At 56.4% G+C, this 12,381-nt stretch overlaps 1 protein-coding gene across 1 annotated transcript in view; it reads right to left on the bottom strand.

Annotated features, from left to right (window-relative positions):
• The window catches only part of Wnt3a (Wnt family member 3A), a 29,228-nt gene that overhangs the window by 13,436 nt on the left and 3,411 nt on the right, over positions 1-12,381 (bottom strand). The window contains exon 3 of the mRNA XM_010612052.2: positions 8,315-8,556. Coding sequence (XP_010610354.1) covers positions 8,315-8,556 — 242 coding nt within the window. The remainder of the gene's footprint in view (positions 1-8,314; positions 8,557-12,381) is intronic.

Here is a 12,381-nt window from a genome sequence, read left to right as displayed (position 1 = left end):
CACACGGCCAGGCGCCTCGCCGGCCCGCTGGGCTGATGAATCCGGCTTTGTGCCGCGCTGTCACGCCGCGTTAGGCCCACAATGGCCTGCGATATTTTATATGAATTTCCCCCCAGCCAGTGATTAGGCGATGGCTGGCCAGTCATAGCAACCCGGAGGTATGTGCTGCCTGCCGGGCTGTCGGCGCGAGGGGAAATCCCTATTCAGCCACCTCCATTCAACACCCCGAAGGGCGTGTGAATCGCCAGCAGCATTTTCCCTTTCCCCTTGTGCTTAATCTTGTCGTAGTCGTAGGGACATTGTGCTCTGAGCTGGGCACGGTGGGGCGTCGGCCGGGGTCCCCCTCCCACAGCGGAGAGTTAATGATATACTGGAGAGGCCCCTGGAGCCCGGGAGCCCCCACCCCCAGTGCAGTGCGAATGGCAACACTTTCGGATGGGGTGTCAGGGGTTGCAACCTGGATTTGGGGATGCTGTTTCCCTCCAGAGCTGCCCTTGCTGTCCGCCTGAGCCCTGGCAGGGGGACACACAGGGCGGGAGGAGGACCACCCCCCAAGGAGCTCGGAGGTGGGAGCTGCGTGAGGAGAGAGGCTGAGCTGAACCTTCCTGCTTGAGCCCCCAGCAGAACTGGGAACAGGTTTTGGGGACAAGAGGGTAGCCCAGGGCCGCCGAGAGCAGGTGTCCACACACCCAGCCCACCCTAGGGACCTGGGACCCACAAGTCCCCACCTTGCTGCCCCTAGGGCCTGAGGAATTGGGTGGCCCAGGAGTCTGACCAAGGCGTGTGTGGAGCAGGGTCAACTCGGGGGCCATGGGGTGGGAAGGGTGAGGGCAGCCTCCATTCAACCCAGGGCAGGAGATATGGCAGGAGGTGCTACCCAGGCAGGTGAGGGTCAAGTGGGGATCCCAGAGTGAGGGTGGCCCCAGAAGACAGGGCGCCTTGGGAGTTGTTGGGGACCAGGGGAGTGGCTCACCCTTACTAGGGTGCTAAGGCCACCAGGCTGGCACCTTCCTTCCACAGCAAGGGTGCCCAATGGGGACACAGTGGGGGCCAAGGGTAGGACTGGCTCCCACAGAGCCTATACCACAGGACTCAGGGCTACAGTGAGCCTGGGCCACAGTCCTGGGCCCCTCCCACCAGCCCTTCTCAGGCTGACTCCGCCTGGGGCCTCCAGATGCCCTCACCAGGAGCTTGCATCTTCCCACCCTTCTCCTTGGCTGAGGTCAAGAGGGTGTTGCCTGCCACCCTTGGGTGCTGGGGACAGACGAGCTGCACCTGCACTCCAGGCACTCTGAATTCTTCAGATGCTTCTGCACAGGCAGGTGAGTGGCCTGCTGGCGCACTCAGACCTGGGATGCAGGTGGGGGACAGGAAGCAGAGGGTGTGGCACTTCCTTCATGCACACACACACACACAGACACACACACGTATACATCCACACACAATGCCTGCCCACACGTGTGCACATGCATGTGCACAGGCACTTGCTGCAGCCCCACACAAATACACATGCACACACAGGAACACAGATGCACACAAACGTGTGCACTTGCTACACATATACATGTGTGTGGCACACACGTACAGGTGGAGATGGCCCCCTCCTCCCAGTGGCTGGGGATGTTAAACTCTGTTCCAGAAGGCTGCCTCAGCAGGGGTGGCCAGGCACCCCTGAGGCCTGGGCCACAAAGCCAGGGTGACCTTTGACATGATTAGGGTCGCCCTGACCCTAATCCAATCAGATTGATTACTGTGAGGCCAGCAGGCAGGCGGGGCCTCCACAAAGGCCGGAGCAGCCTCTGGGGCACCTGGCCCGCTGAGTCTGGGCAGGCAAGGGAGGGGCCAGGTCCCTGTTCAGGACCAGGGTGAGGACTGGGGCTCCAAGACCCCATTCCTCTGGTGCAGCAGGAGGAGGGTGGGATGTGTCCCAAGAGACCAAGGAAGAGGAGAGTGGAGAGAGGAGGGTGGAATGGAGGGGAAGGGAGAGAAACAGAGGGCTGGGCCGAGTCTGCGGGGACCACGGCGGCCACAGGGTGTCCGCTCTGCTGGCCGCTCGGACAGGAGAGTAGGCGGGGTCCACGGTGCTCAGCACTGGGCCAGAAGGATTCAGCTTGGGCACAGGGCAGAAGTGCATGGCCCTGGAGAGCCTGCTGCATCTCTGGGGAGCCCTCGCCTGCTCCTGACACAAGTGCCAGATAGGGGCAGCCCTAGAATCGCAGCCTGCGCCTCCCCAGGGCACCCAGTAGCACGGACTCTACTCACCATCCCCCCACCCACCATGGCCCACGCTCTGCCTGGGGGCCGGGGCCAGGCTGCCACAGGCCTCGGCTTCCCCACGCAGCCCTTCAGCGGGGTGGGTGTGTCAGGAGTTGGCTGCTCTTGCTCACACCTGCACAGTGCCACTAGCTAACCCACTTGTGTGGAAGGAGGGAGAAGCCCTTCAGGAAGCCCAGACGCACGCCTTTCCTCCATCCTCACTCTGCACTTTGCACACGGGCCTGCCCTGCCTGGCACCCTCTGTGCCGCCCCTGCTCCTGTGACATTGTGCACAGACCATGGGAGGTTTCTGGACTTCTTTTGAATGCCTTAGCAGGGGGTGGGGGGTGGTACCCAGAAATCAAGAGAAGGTACTGCTAACAATGATGGACTCCTGAAAATCGGTTGCTTCTTACTCCCTGTTTCCCACTATATTTAAAGCCAGTGGGCACATGTGTGGTCCCAGCTACTCAGAGGAAACTGAGGCCTGAGGGTTGCTCGACCCCAGAGGTGGAGGCCAGTCTGGGAAACATGTGAGACCCACTCTAAAAATAATTAAGGGAGACCTAGCTGAGTGTGCTGACAGGCTCTGGAAGCTTTTCCAGAACAGAATGCCATATGATTTTTGGCACACAGAAGTAAAAAAAAAAAAAGTCAAAGAATTGAGAGTATTATCACAAAACTCTCCTACCTTCTCTACCCATGAGAACAAGGTTTTGCATACACCTGGACCTGCACAGTCTGAATGCAGACAGGCGAACAGCAACACCAGACCACAGGTGTTAGTCTGAAGCCACTTCTGCAAGGTGAGGAGGGGAGCGAGGCCCCATGCCGCCAAGCCATGTGGCCTGAGGGTGTCGCTGACTAGGAAGCAAGTGAGGACTTCAGTTCTTCCCAACAGGGAAAAAGAAGCAAGAGTGTCTTCCAGAGAGAAAATTCCCAGAAATCTGGAAAAGGATCTGTTGCAACCTATGGACAACTCAGCCAGGCAATGAAACACCCTGCTGCTACGTGGTCAGGTCAGGGCGCCGGGAGAACAACGCCTTACACAATACCACCCAAATGACACAAATTTATCAAAGTATGTTATTTATATACTGAAAATGATGAATCATTGAAAGAACTCAGACTTACTGAAATATCGAGGCACTGATGTTCCTCGGTCAGAAGGCTGGACCTTGTGAACGTGACAATATTCCCCACAAGGTCTGCTACCCCAGCACAACTCCACAAATTCCAAGCTTTTTTGCAGAAATTGATAAGCTGATCCTAACATTCCCATGGAACCATGACAGGCCTCAAATAACCAACACAAACTGAAAATAAGAATAAAGTTGGAGGTCTCAACTTTCTGATTTCAAAACATTCTACATCCAGGCATGGCACTGTACATCCATAATCCCAGTTGCTCAGGAGCCTGAGGCATGAGGATCACAAGTTTGAGGTCAGCCTGGACACGTTCGCGAGACCCTGTCTCACAATTGTAAAGACATGGTAGAGGGCTGGGGATGTACCTCAGTGGTAGAACACTTGTGCAGCATGTGCAAGGCCCTGGGCTCAATTCCCAATCCTGAAAAAGGAGGGAGAGACAGACAGAGAGAGAGAGAGAGAGAGAGAGAGAGAGAGAGAGAGGGAGAGAGAGCGCACATGGCCCTGCCAGCAAGATGGGAATAGCACAGACAATGGGAGTACACTGAGCGCCAACTGATTTTGGTTTGGTTTTTTTTAATTTGTTTGTTTTGTTTTTTGTTTGTTTGTTTTTTTGTTTTTGAGACAGGGTCTCACCATGTAGTTGAGACTGATCTGAAACTCACTGTGTAGCCCAGGCTGGTCTGGAACGCACAGTGATCCTCCTGCCTCAGCCTCCTGAGTGCTGGGACTACAGGCGTGTGCCACCACGCCCAGCTTTGTTTTTGTTTTTTGAGACAGAAATCTCCCTGTGTAGTTCAGGCTGGCTTTGAACTTGCTGTTGTAGCCCAGGCTGGCCTCAAACTCATGGCAATCCTCCTGCTTCAGCCTCCTGAGTGCTGAGATAAGAGGCATGTGGTACCATGCCCACTCCACTGAACTTTGATGAGGGCACCAAGACAGTTCAATGGGGGAAAGAATATTTTTTGCTAGAATATCTGGAGTTGGACCCTTACCTCACACCACAAGCAAAATAACTCAAAATAGGTCAAAGACCTAAACTAAATAGAGGGGTTAAACCTATAAAACACTTATGAGAAAACGGAATGAGAGCAAATCTTCATGACCTTGGGTTAGGCAGTGGTTTCTTAGCTATGCTGCCAAAAGCCAAGCTGCCAAAGAAAAAGTAGATGAATTGGATTTCATCAAAGTTAAAAACTTTTGTGCTTCAAGGAACATCCTCATGAGAATGAAAAAACCCACAGAAAAGCCAGGTGTGGTGGTGCACACCTGTAATCCCAGCATTCAGGAGGCTGAGGCAGGAGGATGGCTGCAAGTTCAAGGCCAGCCTGGGCTACATAGCAAGACTCTGTCTCAAAATAACAAACAATTAAAATCAATTGATCAATCAAATGCACAGAAGGAAGAACATATTTGCAAGTCCTGTATTAATAAGGGATGTGTATGCAGGGCAATATAAAGGACTCTTGCCACTCAGTGGAACAGCTCTTCTCTAGTGCCAGGACAGACAGAGTGCCGCCACAGGCTGTGGATAAGATGGAGCCTCATACCATGCAGCTTTGGGAAAGCTCAGAACAACCTCAAAATGTTAAACAGGACTCCGAGGATGAAGAAAAAGGGTGTCCACTCAAGGGCAGCTTAAGTCATGATAGGCAAGAAGCTAACAACTTTCCGATGGGTGCTGAACAAGCAGCACATGGTCTAGTTTCACACTGGAATATTACTCAGCCCTGAAAATGGAGGGATGTCCTGAGGTGTACCCCAGACCTGGGCTCAGCATTCAGCAGACTGAGGGACCACTGGGCTGAAGGCCTGGTGCTCCCAGCCCACTTTGGGTTTTCAATCTGCCCACAGGGGCTCCTCTCTGAGTATCTGGGCCTTTCTGAGGGAGCAGTCCATACCAGGAGAGCTCTGTGGCTCTCATATGGGATCTGTCATCCTCCTGTGTGGGATATGGGGTCCCTGGGTCCCTTTAACAGGGCCCTCTGTCCCACCCATGAGGCTACACCCTCCTGATAGCCCCCCTCCTGCAGCCATCGGGGGAGGGGGGCTTGGTGTAGGAACTGGGGGACACAAACTGCGGTCCTAGCTGAAGGAGCGGGGGAGAGAAGGAGGCCATGGGTAGCTGGGATGGAGGGAGGTGTGACGCTCATAGTCTCTGGGCTAGGGCCTCTCAGGAGCTGTGACTCAGAGGCAGGGGCTTCAAGGCACAGGAGGGCTGGGGGCCCAATCCAGACCAAGGCTGAGGCATGTGGGAGGGCAGAGAGGGCTGACTGGAAACCCCAAGCATGTGCCCTGAGCCACAGATGAGAGGAGGAAGCCAGGGAGAAGTGGACCGCAAGGTGCACCCCAGGATGGTGGTGCCCAGGCATGACCGGCCCCCCTGCTGAGTGGTATCCCCAGCACTGCCCATCCTGGCCTGGGCATTCATGCTACTTGCTGCTTGGTGTCGCAGAACACAGGGTCACACCCTGGTACCCCTGCCCTTCACATGGGACCTGAGTGACCTGGATACTCCGCTGAGCAGTGGGGTCTGTGTCCCCACTCTAGAGCCTGGAAGGAAGCCCCAAGGGCCACAGGACCCAGGAGCCCCTCTGGGCACAGAAGTCTCCAGAGCGTTGAGGCTCTGGGCAGCAGAGCGGCCCCTTCACTGGCAGAGCTGTGCTCGGTGTGACAGACTTCACTGAAACATCTTGTCACTCCAGATTCTGGCAGGCAGAACTGTGGCTCACCAAAGGGTTTTTCTCAACACTGAAAACCACCCAAAGCCACTGTCACCTGGGGCCACATGACACAAGGTGGGGTGACTGTCACAGCCAGCTGCATGCTCAGCAGCCAAAGGCTGAATCTTGCCACCCTAAGAGGGGAAGAGGTAAAGAGGCCTGGCTGGCCCTTCCAGGTAACACAACTCACGTCCCAGCCAGAGGACCAGGGCAGAGAAAGAGACAAAAGGAGCAGGCAGAACTATTTCTCTTCATAGATGACACTATCCTAGAGACAGGAAATTCTACGGAATCCACCAAAACAAAAACAGAAGACGGGAAAACTCAGAGCCAGCAAACAAATCAAGCAAATGCACAGGACACAGGATTGAAACACAGACAATATTCCTCTACACAAAAGTTGTCCTTCTATATCTTAGCAAGGAGAAATCCAGGAACAAAATTAAGAGAACAATTCACTCTCAACAAAATCACAAGTAAAGAACTACTTAGGAATCCGTCCAGAAGGTGGTCGAAGGCTGTGTCCTGAGGCCACGGGAAGCTCTGAGCGACAGGACTGGCTGCAGCAGAACACCTGGCGCAGCCACACTTCCCAGCAAGCTGTGCCATCAACACAGTTATCGAAGAAGTCCCAGGGCCTTCTTTCTCTTCAGGAATAGAAAATCTGGTCCTAAACTACAGAGAACTGCGAGGACCCCAACAGACAAAGAAGTCTTGGGAAGAAGAAACCAAGGTGGGGAACTCCTGCCTTCTGATTTCTGAGTTTGAAACATGCGACATCACCTGGGTGTGTGCTGGTGACCAGATGTTCACATGCTGGGTCCAGCTCATGCCACACACAAACATCAACTCCAGAGGGCCAGACGCCTGAGCATAACAGATGAACCATTAAACTCACAGAGGAAACTCAGCCGCAGCCTCTGCGATTCTTGATTGGGCAATTCTTGCTTCTATGAGGTCTGAGTGAACTGGACATCAGCACGGCTAGAAGCGCTGTGTGCAAAGGCCACAGTCACCAGGGGAAAGGCACAGTCCCACCATGGAGGAAGTGTTTGCCAACCCCATGCTGGAAATGCCTGGCACAAAGGATCTATAGCTCTACAACTAAAAGACAGCTCAACTGGAAGCAGGCAGAGGTCTGAGTCGCAGTTACTCTGAGGAAGATCTACACAGTCAGTATCCCTGGCCACCATGCAAGTCAAATCCCATGACACATCACGTGTGGCAGCAATCTGTTCCAAAACTGGAATTCACAAAAGATCCAGCGGTCCCACTCCTGATTATGTACCCAAGAGACTCAAAAGCAGACATTCAGAGGAAAGCTTGGCCCCGAAAGCTCCCCCAGCAGCACCTGTCCCCGCAGTCAGAAGGGAGGACAAATCCAGCATCTACCAGACGGTGCACAGACAGAAATGTGGGCCATCTGAGGTAGAGTAGAAGTCAGCCGTGAGGAGGACCGAAGTGCTGTCCGGGGCTACAACATGGGTCAGCCCGAGGGAGCTGCGTCCCAGGAAAGAAGCCAGCCAGTAGGCACACACAGTCGCTAGGGACTTTTTCCCTCCACTGAGGACAGTCCTAGCACTGAGCTGTAGCCCAGTCCTTCCTTTTATTTTTTATTTTGAGACAGAGTCTCTTTAAGACATTAAATTGTTCCAACTGGGCTTGAAGTTGCGATCCCCCTGCCTCATCCTCCAGAGTGCTGGCGTAGCACACATACCGCCATACTCGGTGCTGCATAACTACACTTGCAGGAAGTGATGAGAATGGGCTGATGAAGGCCAGGGCAGGAAACACTGGGGACAGACAGGGCAGTGCCTGAAAGTTCTGGATGAGTTGCAGTTGTGTGACTTCCCCTCAGCTCTAAGAAAGGTATGGACTCTTCCGGTGTGCTCCCTCCCTGTCTCTCCGTTTCTCCCCCACCTTGCTGTTTCTCTGTCTTCCCTGACCCCTTTTCTCCACTCTGCCTGTTTCTGCATCTCTGCCTCTATATATCCCTGTCTCTGAACCTGTCTCTGCTTGTCTCTCCTTGTTTCTGTCTTCCTGTCTCCCCATCTCTGCCTCCGTCAGTGTCTCTCTGTCTCTGCTACCGTATCTTTGTATCTGTCTCCTTCCCCACCCCGGACTCGAGGCCCTACGGATGAGCAGGGCCCTGGTGCATGCCCCCTGGAACCCCCAGGACCCCATACCTCTGTCGAGCACGGGCCCGAAGATGGCCAGGCTGTCGTTGACGGTGGTGCAGTTCCAGCGGCGGCCCCGGAATTGGTGCTGGCACTCCTGGATGCCCACCTTCACGCCCTCGGCCACACCAGGCATGATGTCCACATAGTTCCGGCAGAAGCGCAATTGCTTGGGCACCAGGCCAGGGATGGTGGCACACAGGACTGGGTGGCTGCCCAGGGTGGAGAACTGTGGCCCCACAGCCAGTGACCTGGGGGAGGGTGGCAGTGAGACACAGCTGGCACAGACCCACTCCCAGGGTGGCTGCGTCTGTGGAGTGAGCCACCACTTCCACCAGGAAGGGCACCTGGGTGAGGAGGGCCGGGGCTTGGCCCAGGCACACTGCCAAGGCCGGCCGTGAGGGCCAGAGGGCACAGGGCAGATGATGGACACTCAAGGGGCTGGGGAGGTCCTGGGCTCTGGGAGGAGCAGGTCCAGGGTCAGAGCAGCTCCCCTCAGTGTCTCTGGGGCTGGGGGCTTGGCTCTGGGCCCCAGGCCACCTCTAAAGTGATGCAGAGATCTCCTGTGACTGCAGGTCATCTCTGGCCCCTGAGGTCCAAGGGCAGTGCAGTGTGCACAGAGCTACCCACGCTGTAAGTCTATGCTTTTGGGCAGGCACGATTTGCCTGAACATCTTCCGTCCCCAGTGGGGCTAAGGTAAACCCTCACATACACAGCCCTGTGGGCTGCACCTGCGTGCAAAGAGCTGCCAGGTCACACGGCTCAGGTGGGGTGACAGCTCCTCAGGCCCTAGCTGCCTGTGGATGTGGCCACCATCTGATGCCTGCAGCCAGCTAGAGCCTCAAGACAGAGGATCCTCCCCAGCACTGAGCTCTGAGCCCTTGGCTTCTCTCCTTTGGAACACCACAGGCTGGCCTGGCATGGGCAGGGCTGTGGGAGGTGGGAATGGCTCTCACCCACCTCTCAGTGCAGGGAACCCCTGGGCCACGCCCCTGCATCCCTCCACTGGCCTGGCTGTGCCCTCCCACTGCAGAAAACCAGGAGCAGAGCCCCCCTTGGCCTCTACAGTACATCTCAATGCCTCACCACTTCCCTGGGCCTCCACCCTGGCCCTCTCCAAGCTCCTCCCTGAGACAGAAGACACCAGCTTGGGGAGGGGCCTGGCTAGGCTCACCAAACTACATCCCGAGAGCCGGGACCCCGAGGAGTCAGCTAGGGGCCAGCTGTCCCCCATGCCAGGCCAAGGGGCCTGTTCCTTAGTGGAGACAGGAAGTCCTCTGTGAGACCTCCACTCCAGGACCCACTGACCTAGGGACATGCTGGCATCAGCTGCCAAACAGAGGGTTAGCCTGCAGTGTGCACACCCAGGTGGCCACATGGGAGCTGGACGTGCTTGAGACCACGAGTGTGGTGGCTGAGGAGAGGGTGGCTGGACTGCACAGGCCAAGGACACGCGAGCTCTGGGCACAGGGGCCTCCTGTGTGCAGGGCTGCATCAACTCCCTAAGGCTCAGTCCTGTCCCTCTCTCCCCGGCCACTCCTGGTCTGCCCATCTATCAGGAGGGGATTTTTAATGCTGACATGGAGATTAAGAATGAGTGGGAAACAAAGGAATATGTTCAGAGAGAGAAAAAGAGAAGCTGGCCTCTCGCTGCCTTCAAAATAGAGGAGGCCATGTCCAGTTCCAAGGTGGGCAGACTCAGCACTGGGCGCCAGGGCCCTCTCCGGTGAGGGTGGGACGAGCTAATAAAGAGGGTGCCTGCCCAGCCCGGGGTTCTGTCTACAGATGGGTGCAGTCTGGCCACCTTCGCTCCTTCCTGCCTTGCCAGCTGGGCAGGGCCTGGCACAGTGGTGAACAGGGGAGGCAAGTGTGCTCCTGGGTGCACAGTCCCTCCTGCAGGGTGCCCTCTTCCCACCCTCAGCCAGGCTGGAGGAGGTGCCCCCGTTCTTCTGGGGACCAAGGGCCCCTGGGGTTCCTGGAGCTTCTTCCCACACCAATGTTCCACAGCAGCTGCTCCCTGAGCTCCAGATTTCAGCTGGACCTTGAGGACCAACTGAGTCATCAAGACTCAGATTAAAATCCAAACCAGATGATCACTGTCCCTCTCCTTCTCAAAGCCCCCAGGATTCAAATTTCTAATCCAAGAGGACGTAGATGTCCTCATTGTCTGCCAGTCCCCACCTTCCAGGCTGATATCAGCAAGGGTGGGGGTCCTATCTTGGATCCCCAGCTGAGATGGGGGCGCCGGGTCCTGAGCAGAAGTGCCTGTTTCCTGGGGTCTGTCCTTTTGCTGTACACACAGAGCCCAGGAAGTCTGTGGGCTGACAAATACCCACAAGGTGATCATGACACTGTGGCCAGGGAAGGACTAGGCAGGCAGGGGACTGTGCTGTCACCAGTTCACATCCTGAAAGGCCATGTGCAAGAGCCAGCACAGGAACCAGGGAAACACAGGAACAGTGCCCATGAGGGAGCACCACCCAGAGGAGAAACTGAGGCAGGGTGAGCACTGAGTACTCAGTTTGTCCAGAACTCCGTGTCCCTTCAAGCCATCACTCAGCAGGAGCAAGAGGAAAACTGACTAGATGTGCCAGAGACTCCAGAGCTGTGTCCCTCACATGTCCACAAATGGCTATGGCACCACCTCTGTCCCAGGGGAGACAGCCCTACAGCTCACTCACACCGTGGGGCCTGGGGCTTGGTGGCTGCCTGGAAGTCTAAGGACACAGATATGGCACCCATGGCCTATTTCCACCACTCACACTGGGCAGCTGGGACATTCACACCTGGAGGAGAAGGCAGACACTGGCCTGGCCTGGGACAGCCCCTACCACACCCCTACGACATCTAGGCTGCACCAAGCCCAGACTCAGGCAGGACCCACAGTCAGAGCTGTTCTAGGACAGGCCAGGATAATCTGAGTTAGACTCACTTGTGTGTTCTGGGAAGCCAGAGACCAAAGTGTGGGATGCCTGGTGTGGCTGGCACTGTGAGGTGGGTACCACATTGCAGGACCCAGGACAACCGCAGGGATCTGAGAACTCTAACCAATCCCTGACCATGCTGCTGAGGCCAAGGAAGGGTCCCCCTCGGTTCTGGCCTCCTGAGACCCTGAGCTGGGTCACAGATGGCCACCGACATCCCTGTGAACTGTGGTCACTGTCCACATGGGCAGGGCTGATGTTCCCATCCCCTCTCTGACTCCTAGCACACACTGAGTATCTTGGGGAGGGAAAGGAGAAGCACCCAAGGGCCCCTGGGGGCCAAGCCCAACGTGCTCTGGGCACACACTTCCATTGTCACTGGTGGGGCATTGTAAAGAGCCATGGATGTCCCATCCAACCCTGCATCTCTCCTGCCCCAGTGACTGCCCAGCCCCTTGTGACCAGGCGATGGGCTTAAGGGTCCACTGCCCTCCCTCACACAGAATGGCATTAGTGAGCAAGTCTAACATAAATAGCACAAGTCAAACCACACGGATGGGTGGCCCCACGCAGCCACGGACACGGGACACCACAGTGGCGTACACTGGCCTGCCCTGTGGGAGCCTTGGTTCCCTGGTAAGCAGTGCCTTCATTACAGCAGGCTCCTCCCAGGGTGACCAGCAGCTGGTGTCCAAGAGCAGCACCTACAGATCGCGGGTCATGAAGAATGTGTGGCCCTCCACACCCAGCTGTCCCTCAGGGCTGTCTGCTTATAGTGTCAGCCTGGGGCAGGACCCCTTTCCCCTCTGCAGGGCACCTGGGTTCCGCAAGGACAGGGAGAGAAGCTGACAGGGACAGGGGCCCAAGGACCCAAGTGCGGGCGCTGGCCAGGGTCCCCTGCCTGCTCAAGCCCAGCAGCCACAGTGGTCGTTGTCCTATGTAGGTGAACAGGGAGCCTCAGTGCCCACCCCGACAGCTTCCACACCCTCATAGGGGTTCACCCTGGTGCCCTCCGGGGACAGAGGCTTCCCAACAGCTGAGCACACGAAGGCCTGCTGTCCTAGCTCAGGATCACTGTCCACTTGTACCCCAGATCCCACTGTCTGGGTTGTGGGAAGGCCTTGTCCCTCCCTGCCGGGGGGGGGGGGGGC

This window comes from Fukomys damarensis, unplaced genomic scaffold (genome assembly GCF_012274545.1).
Source record: "Fukomys damarensis isolate Sample0158 unplaced genomic scaffold, DMR_v1.0_HiC HiC_scaffold_3, whole genome shotgun sequence".
NCBI lineage: Eukaryota > Metazoa > Chordata > Mammalia > Rodentia > Bathyergidae > Fukomys > Fukomys damarensis.
The sequence above is the reverse complement of the archived record's forward strand: the minus strand, read 5'-3'. Positions and strand labels throughout refer to the sequence as shown.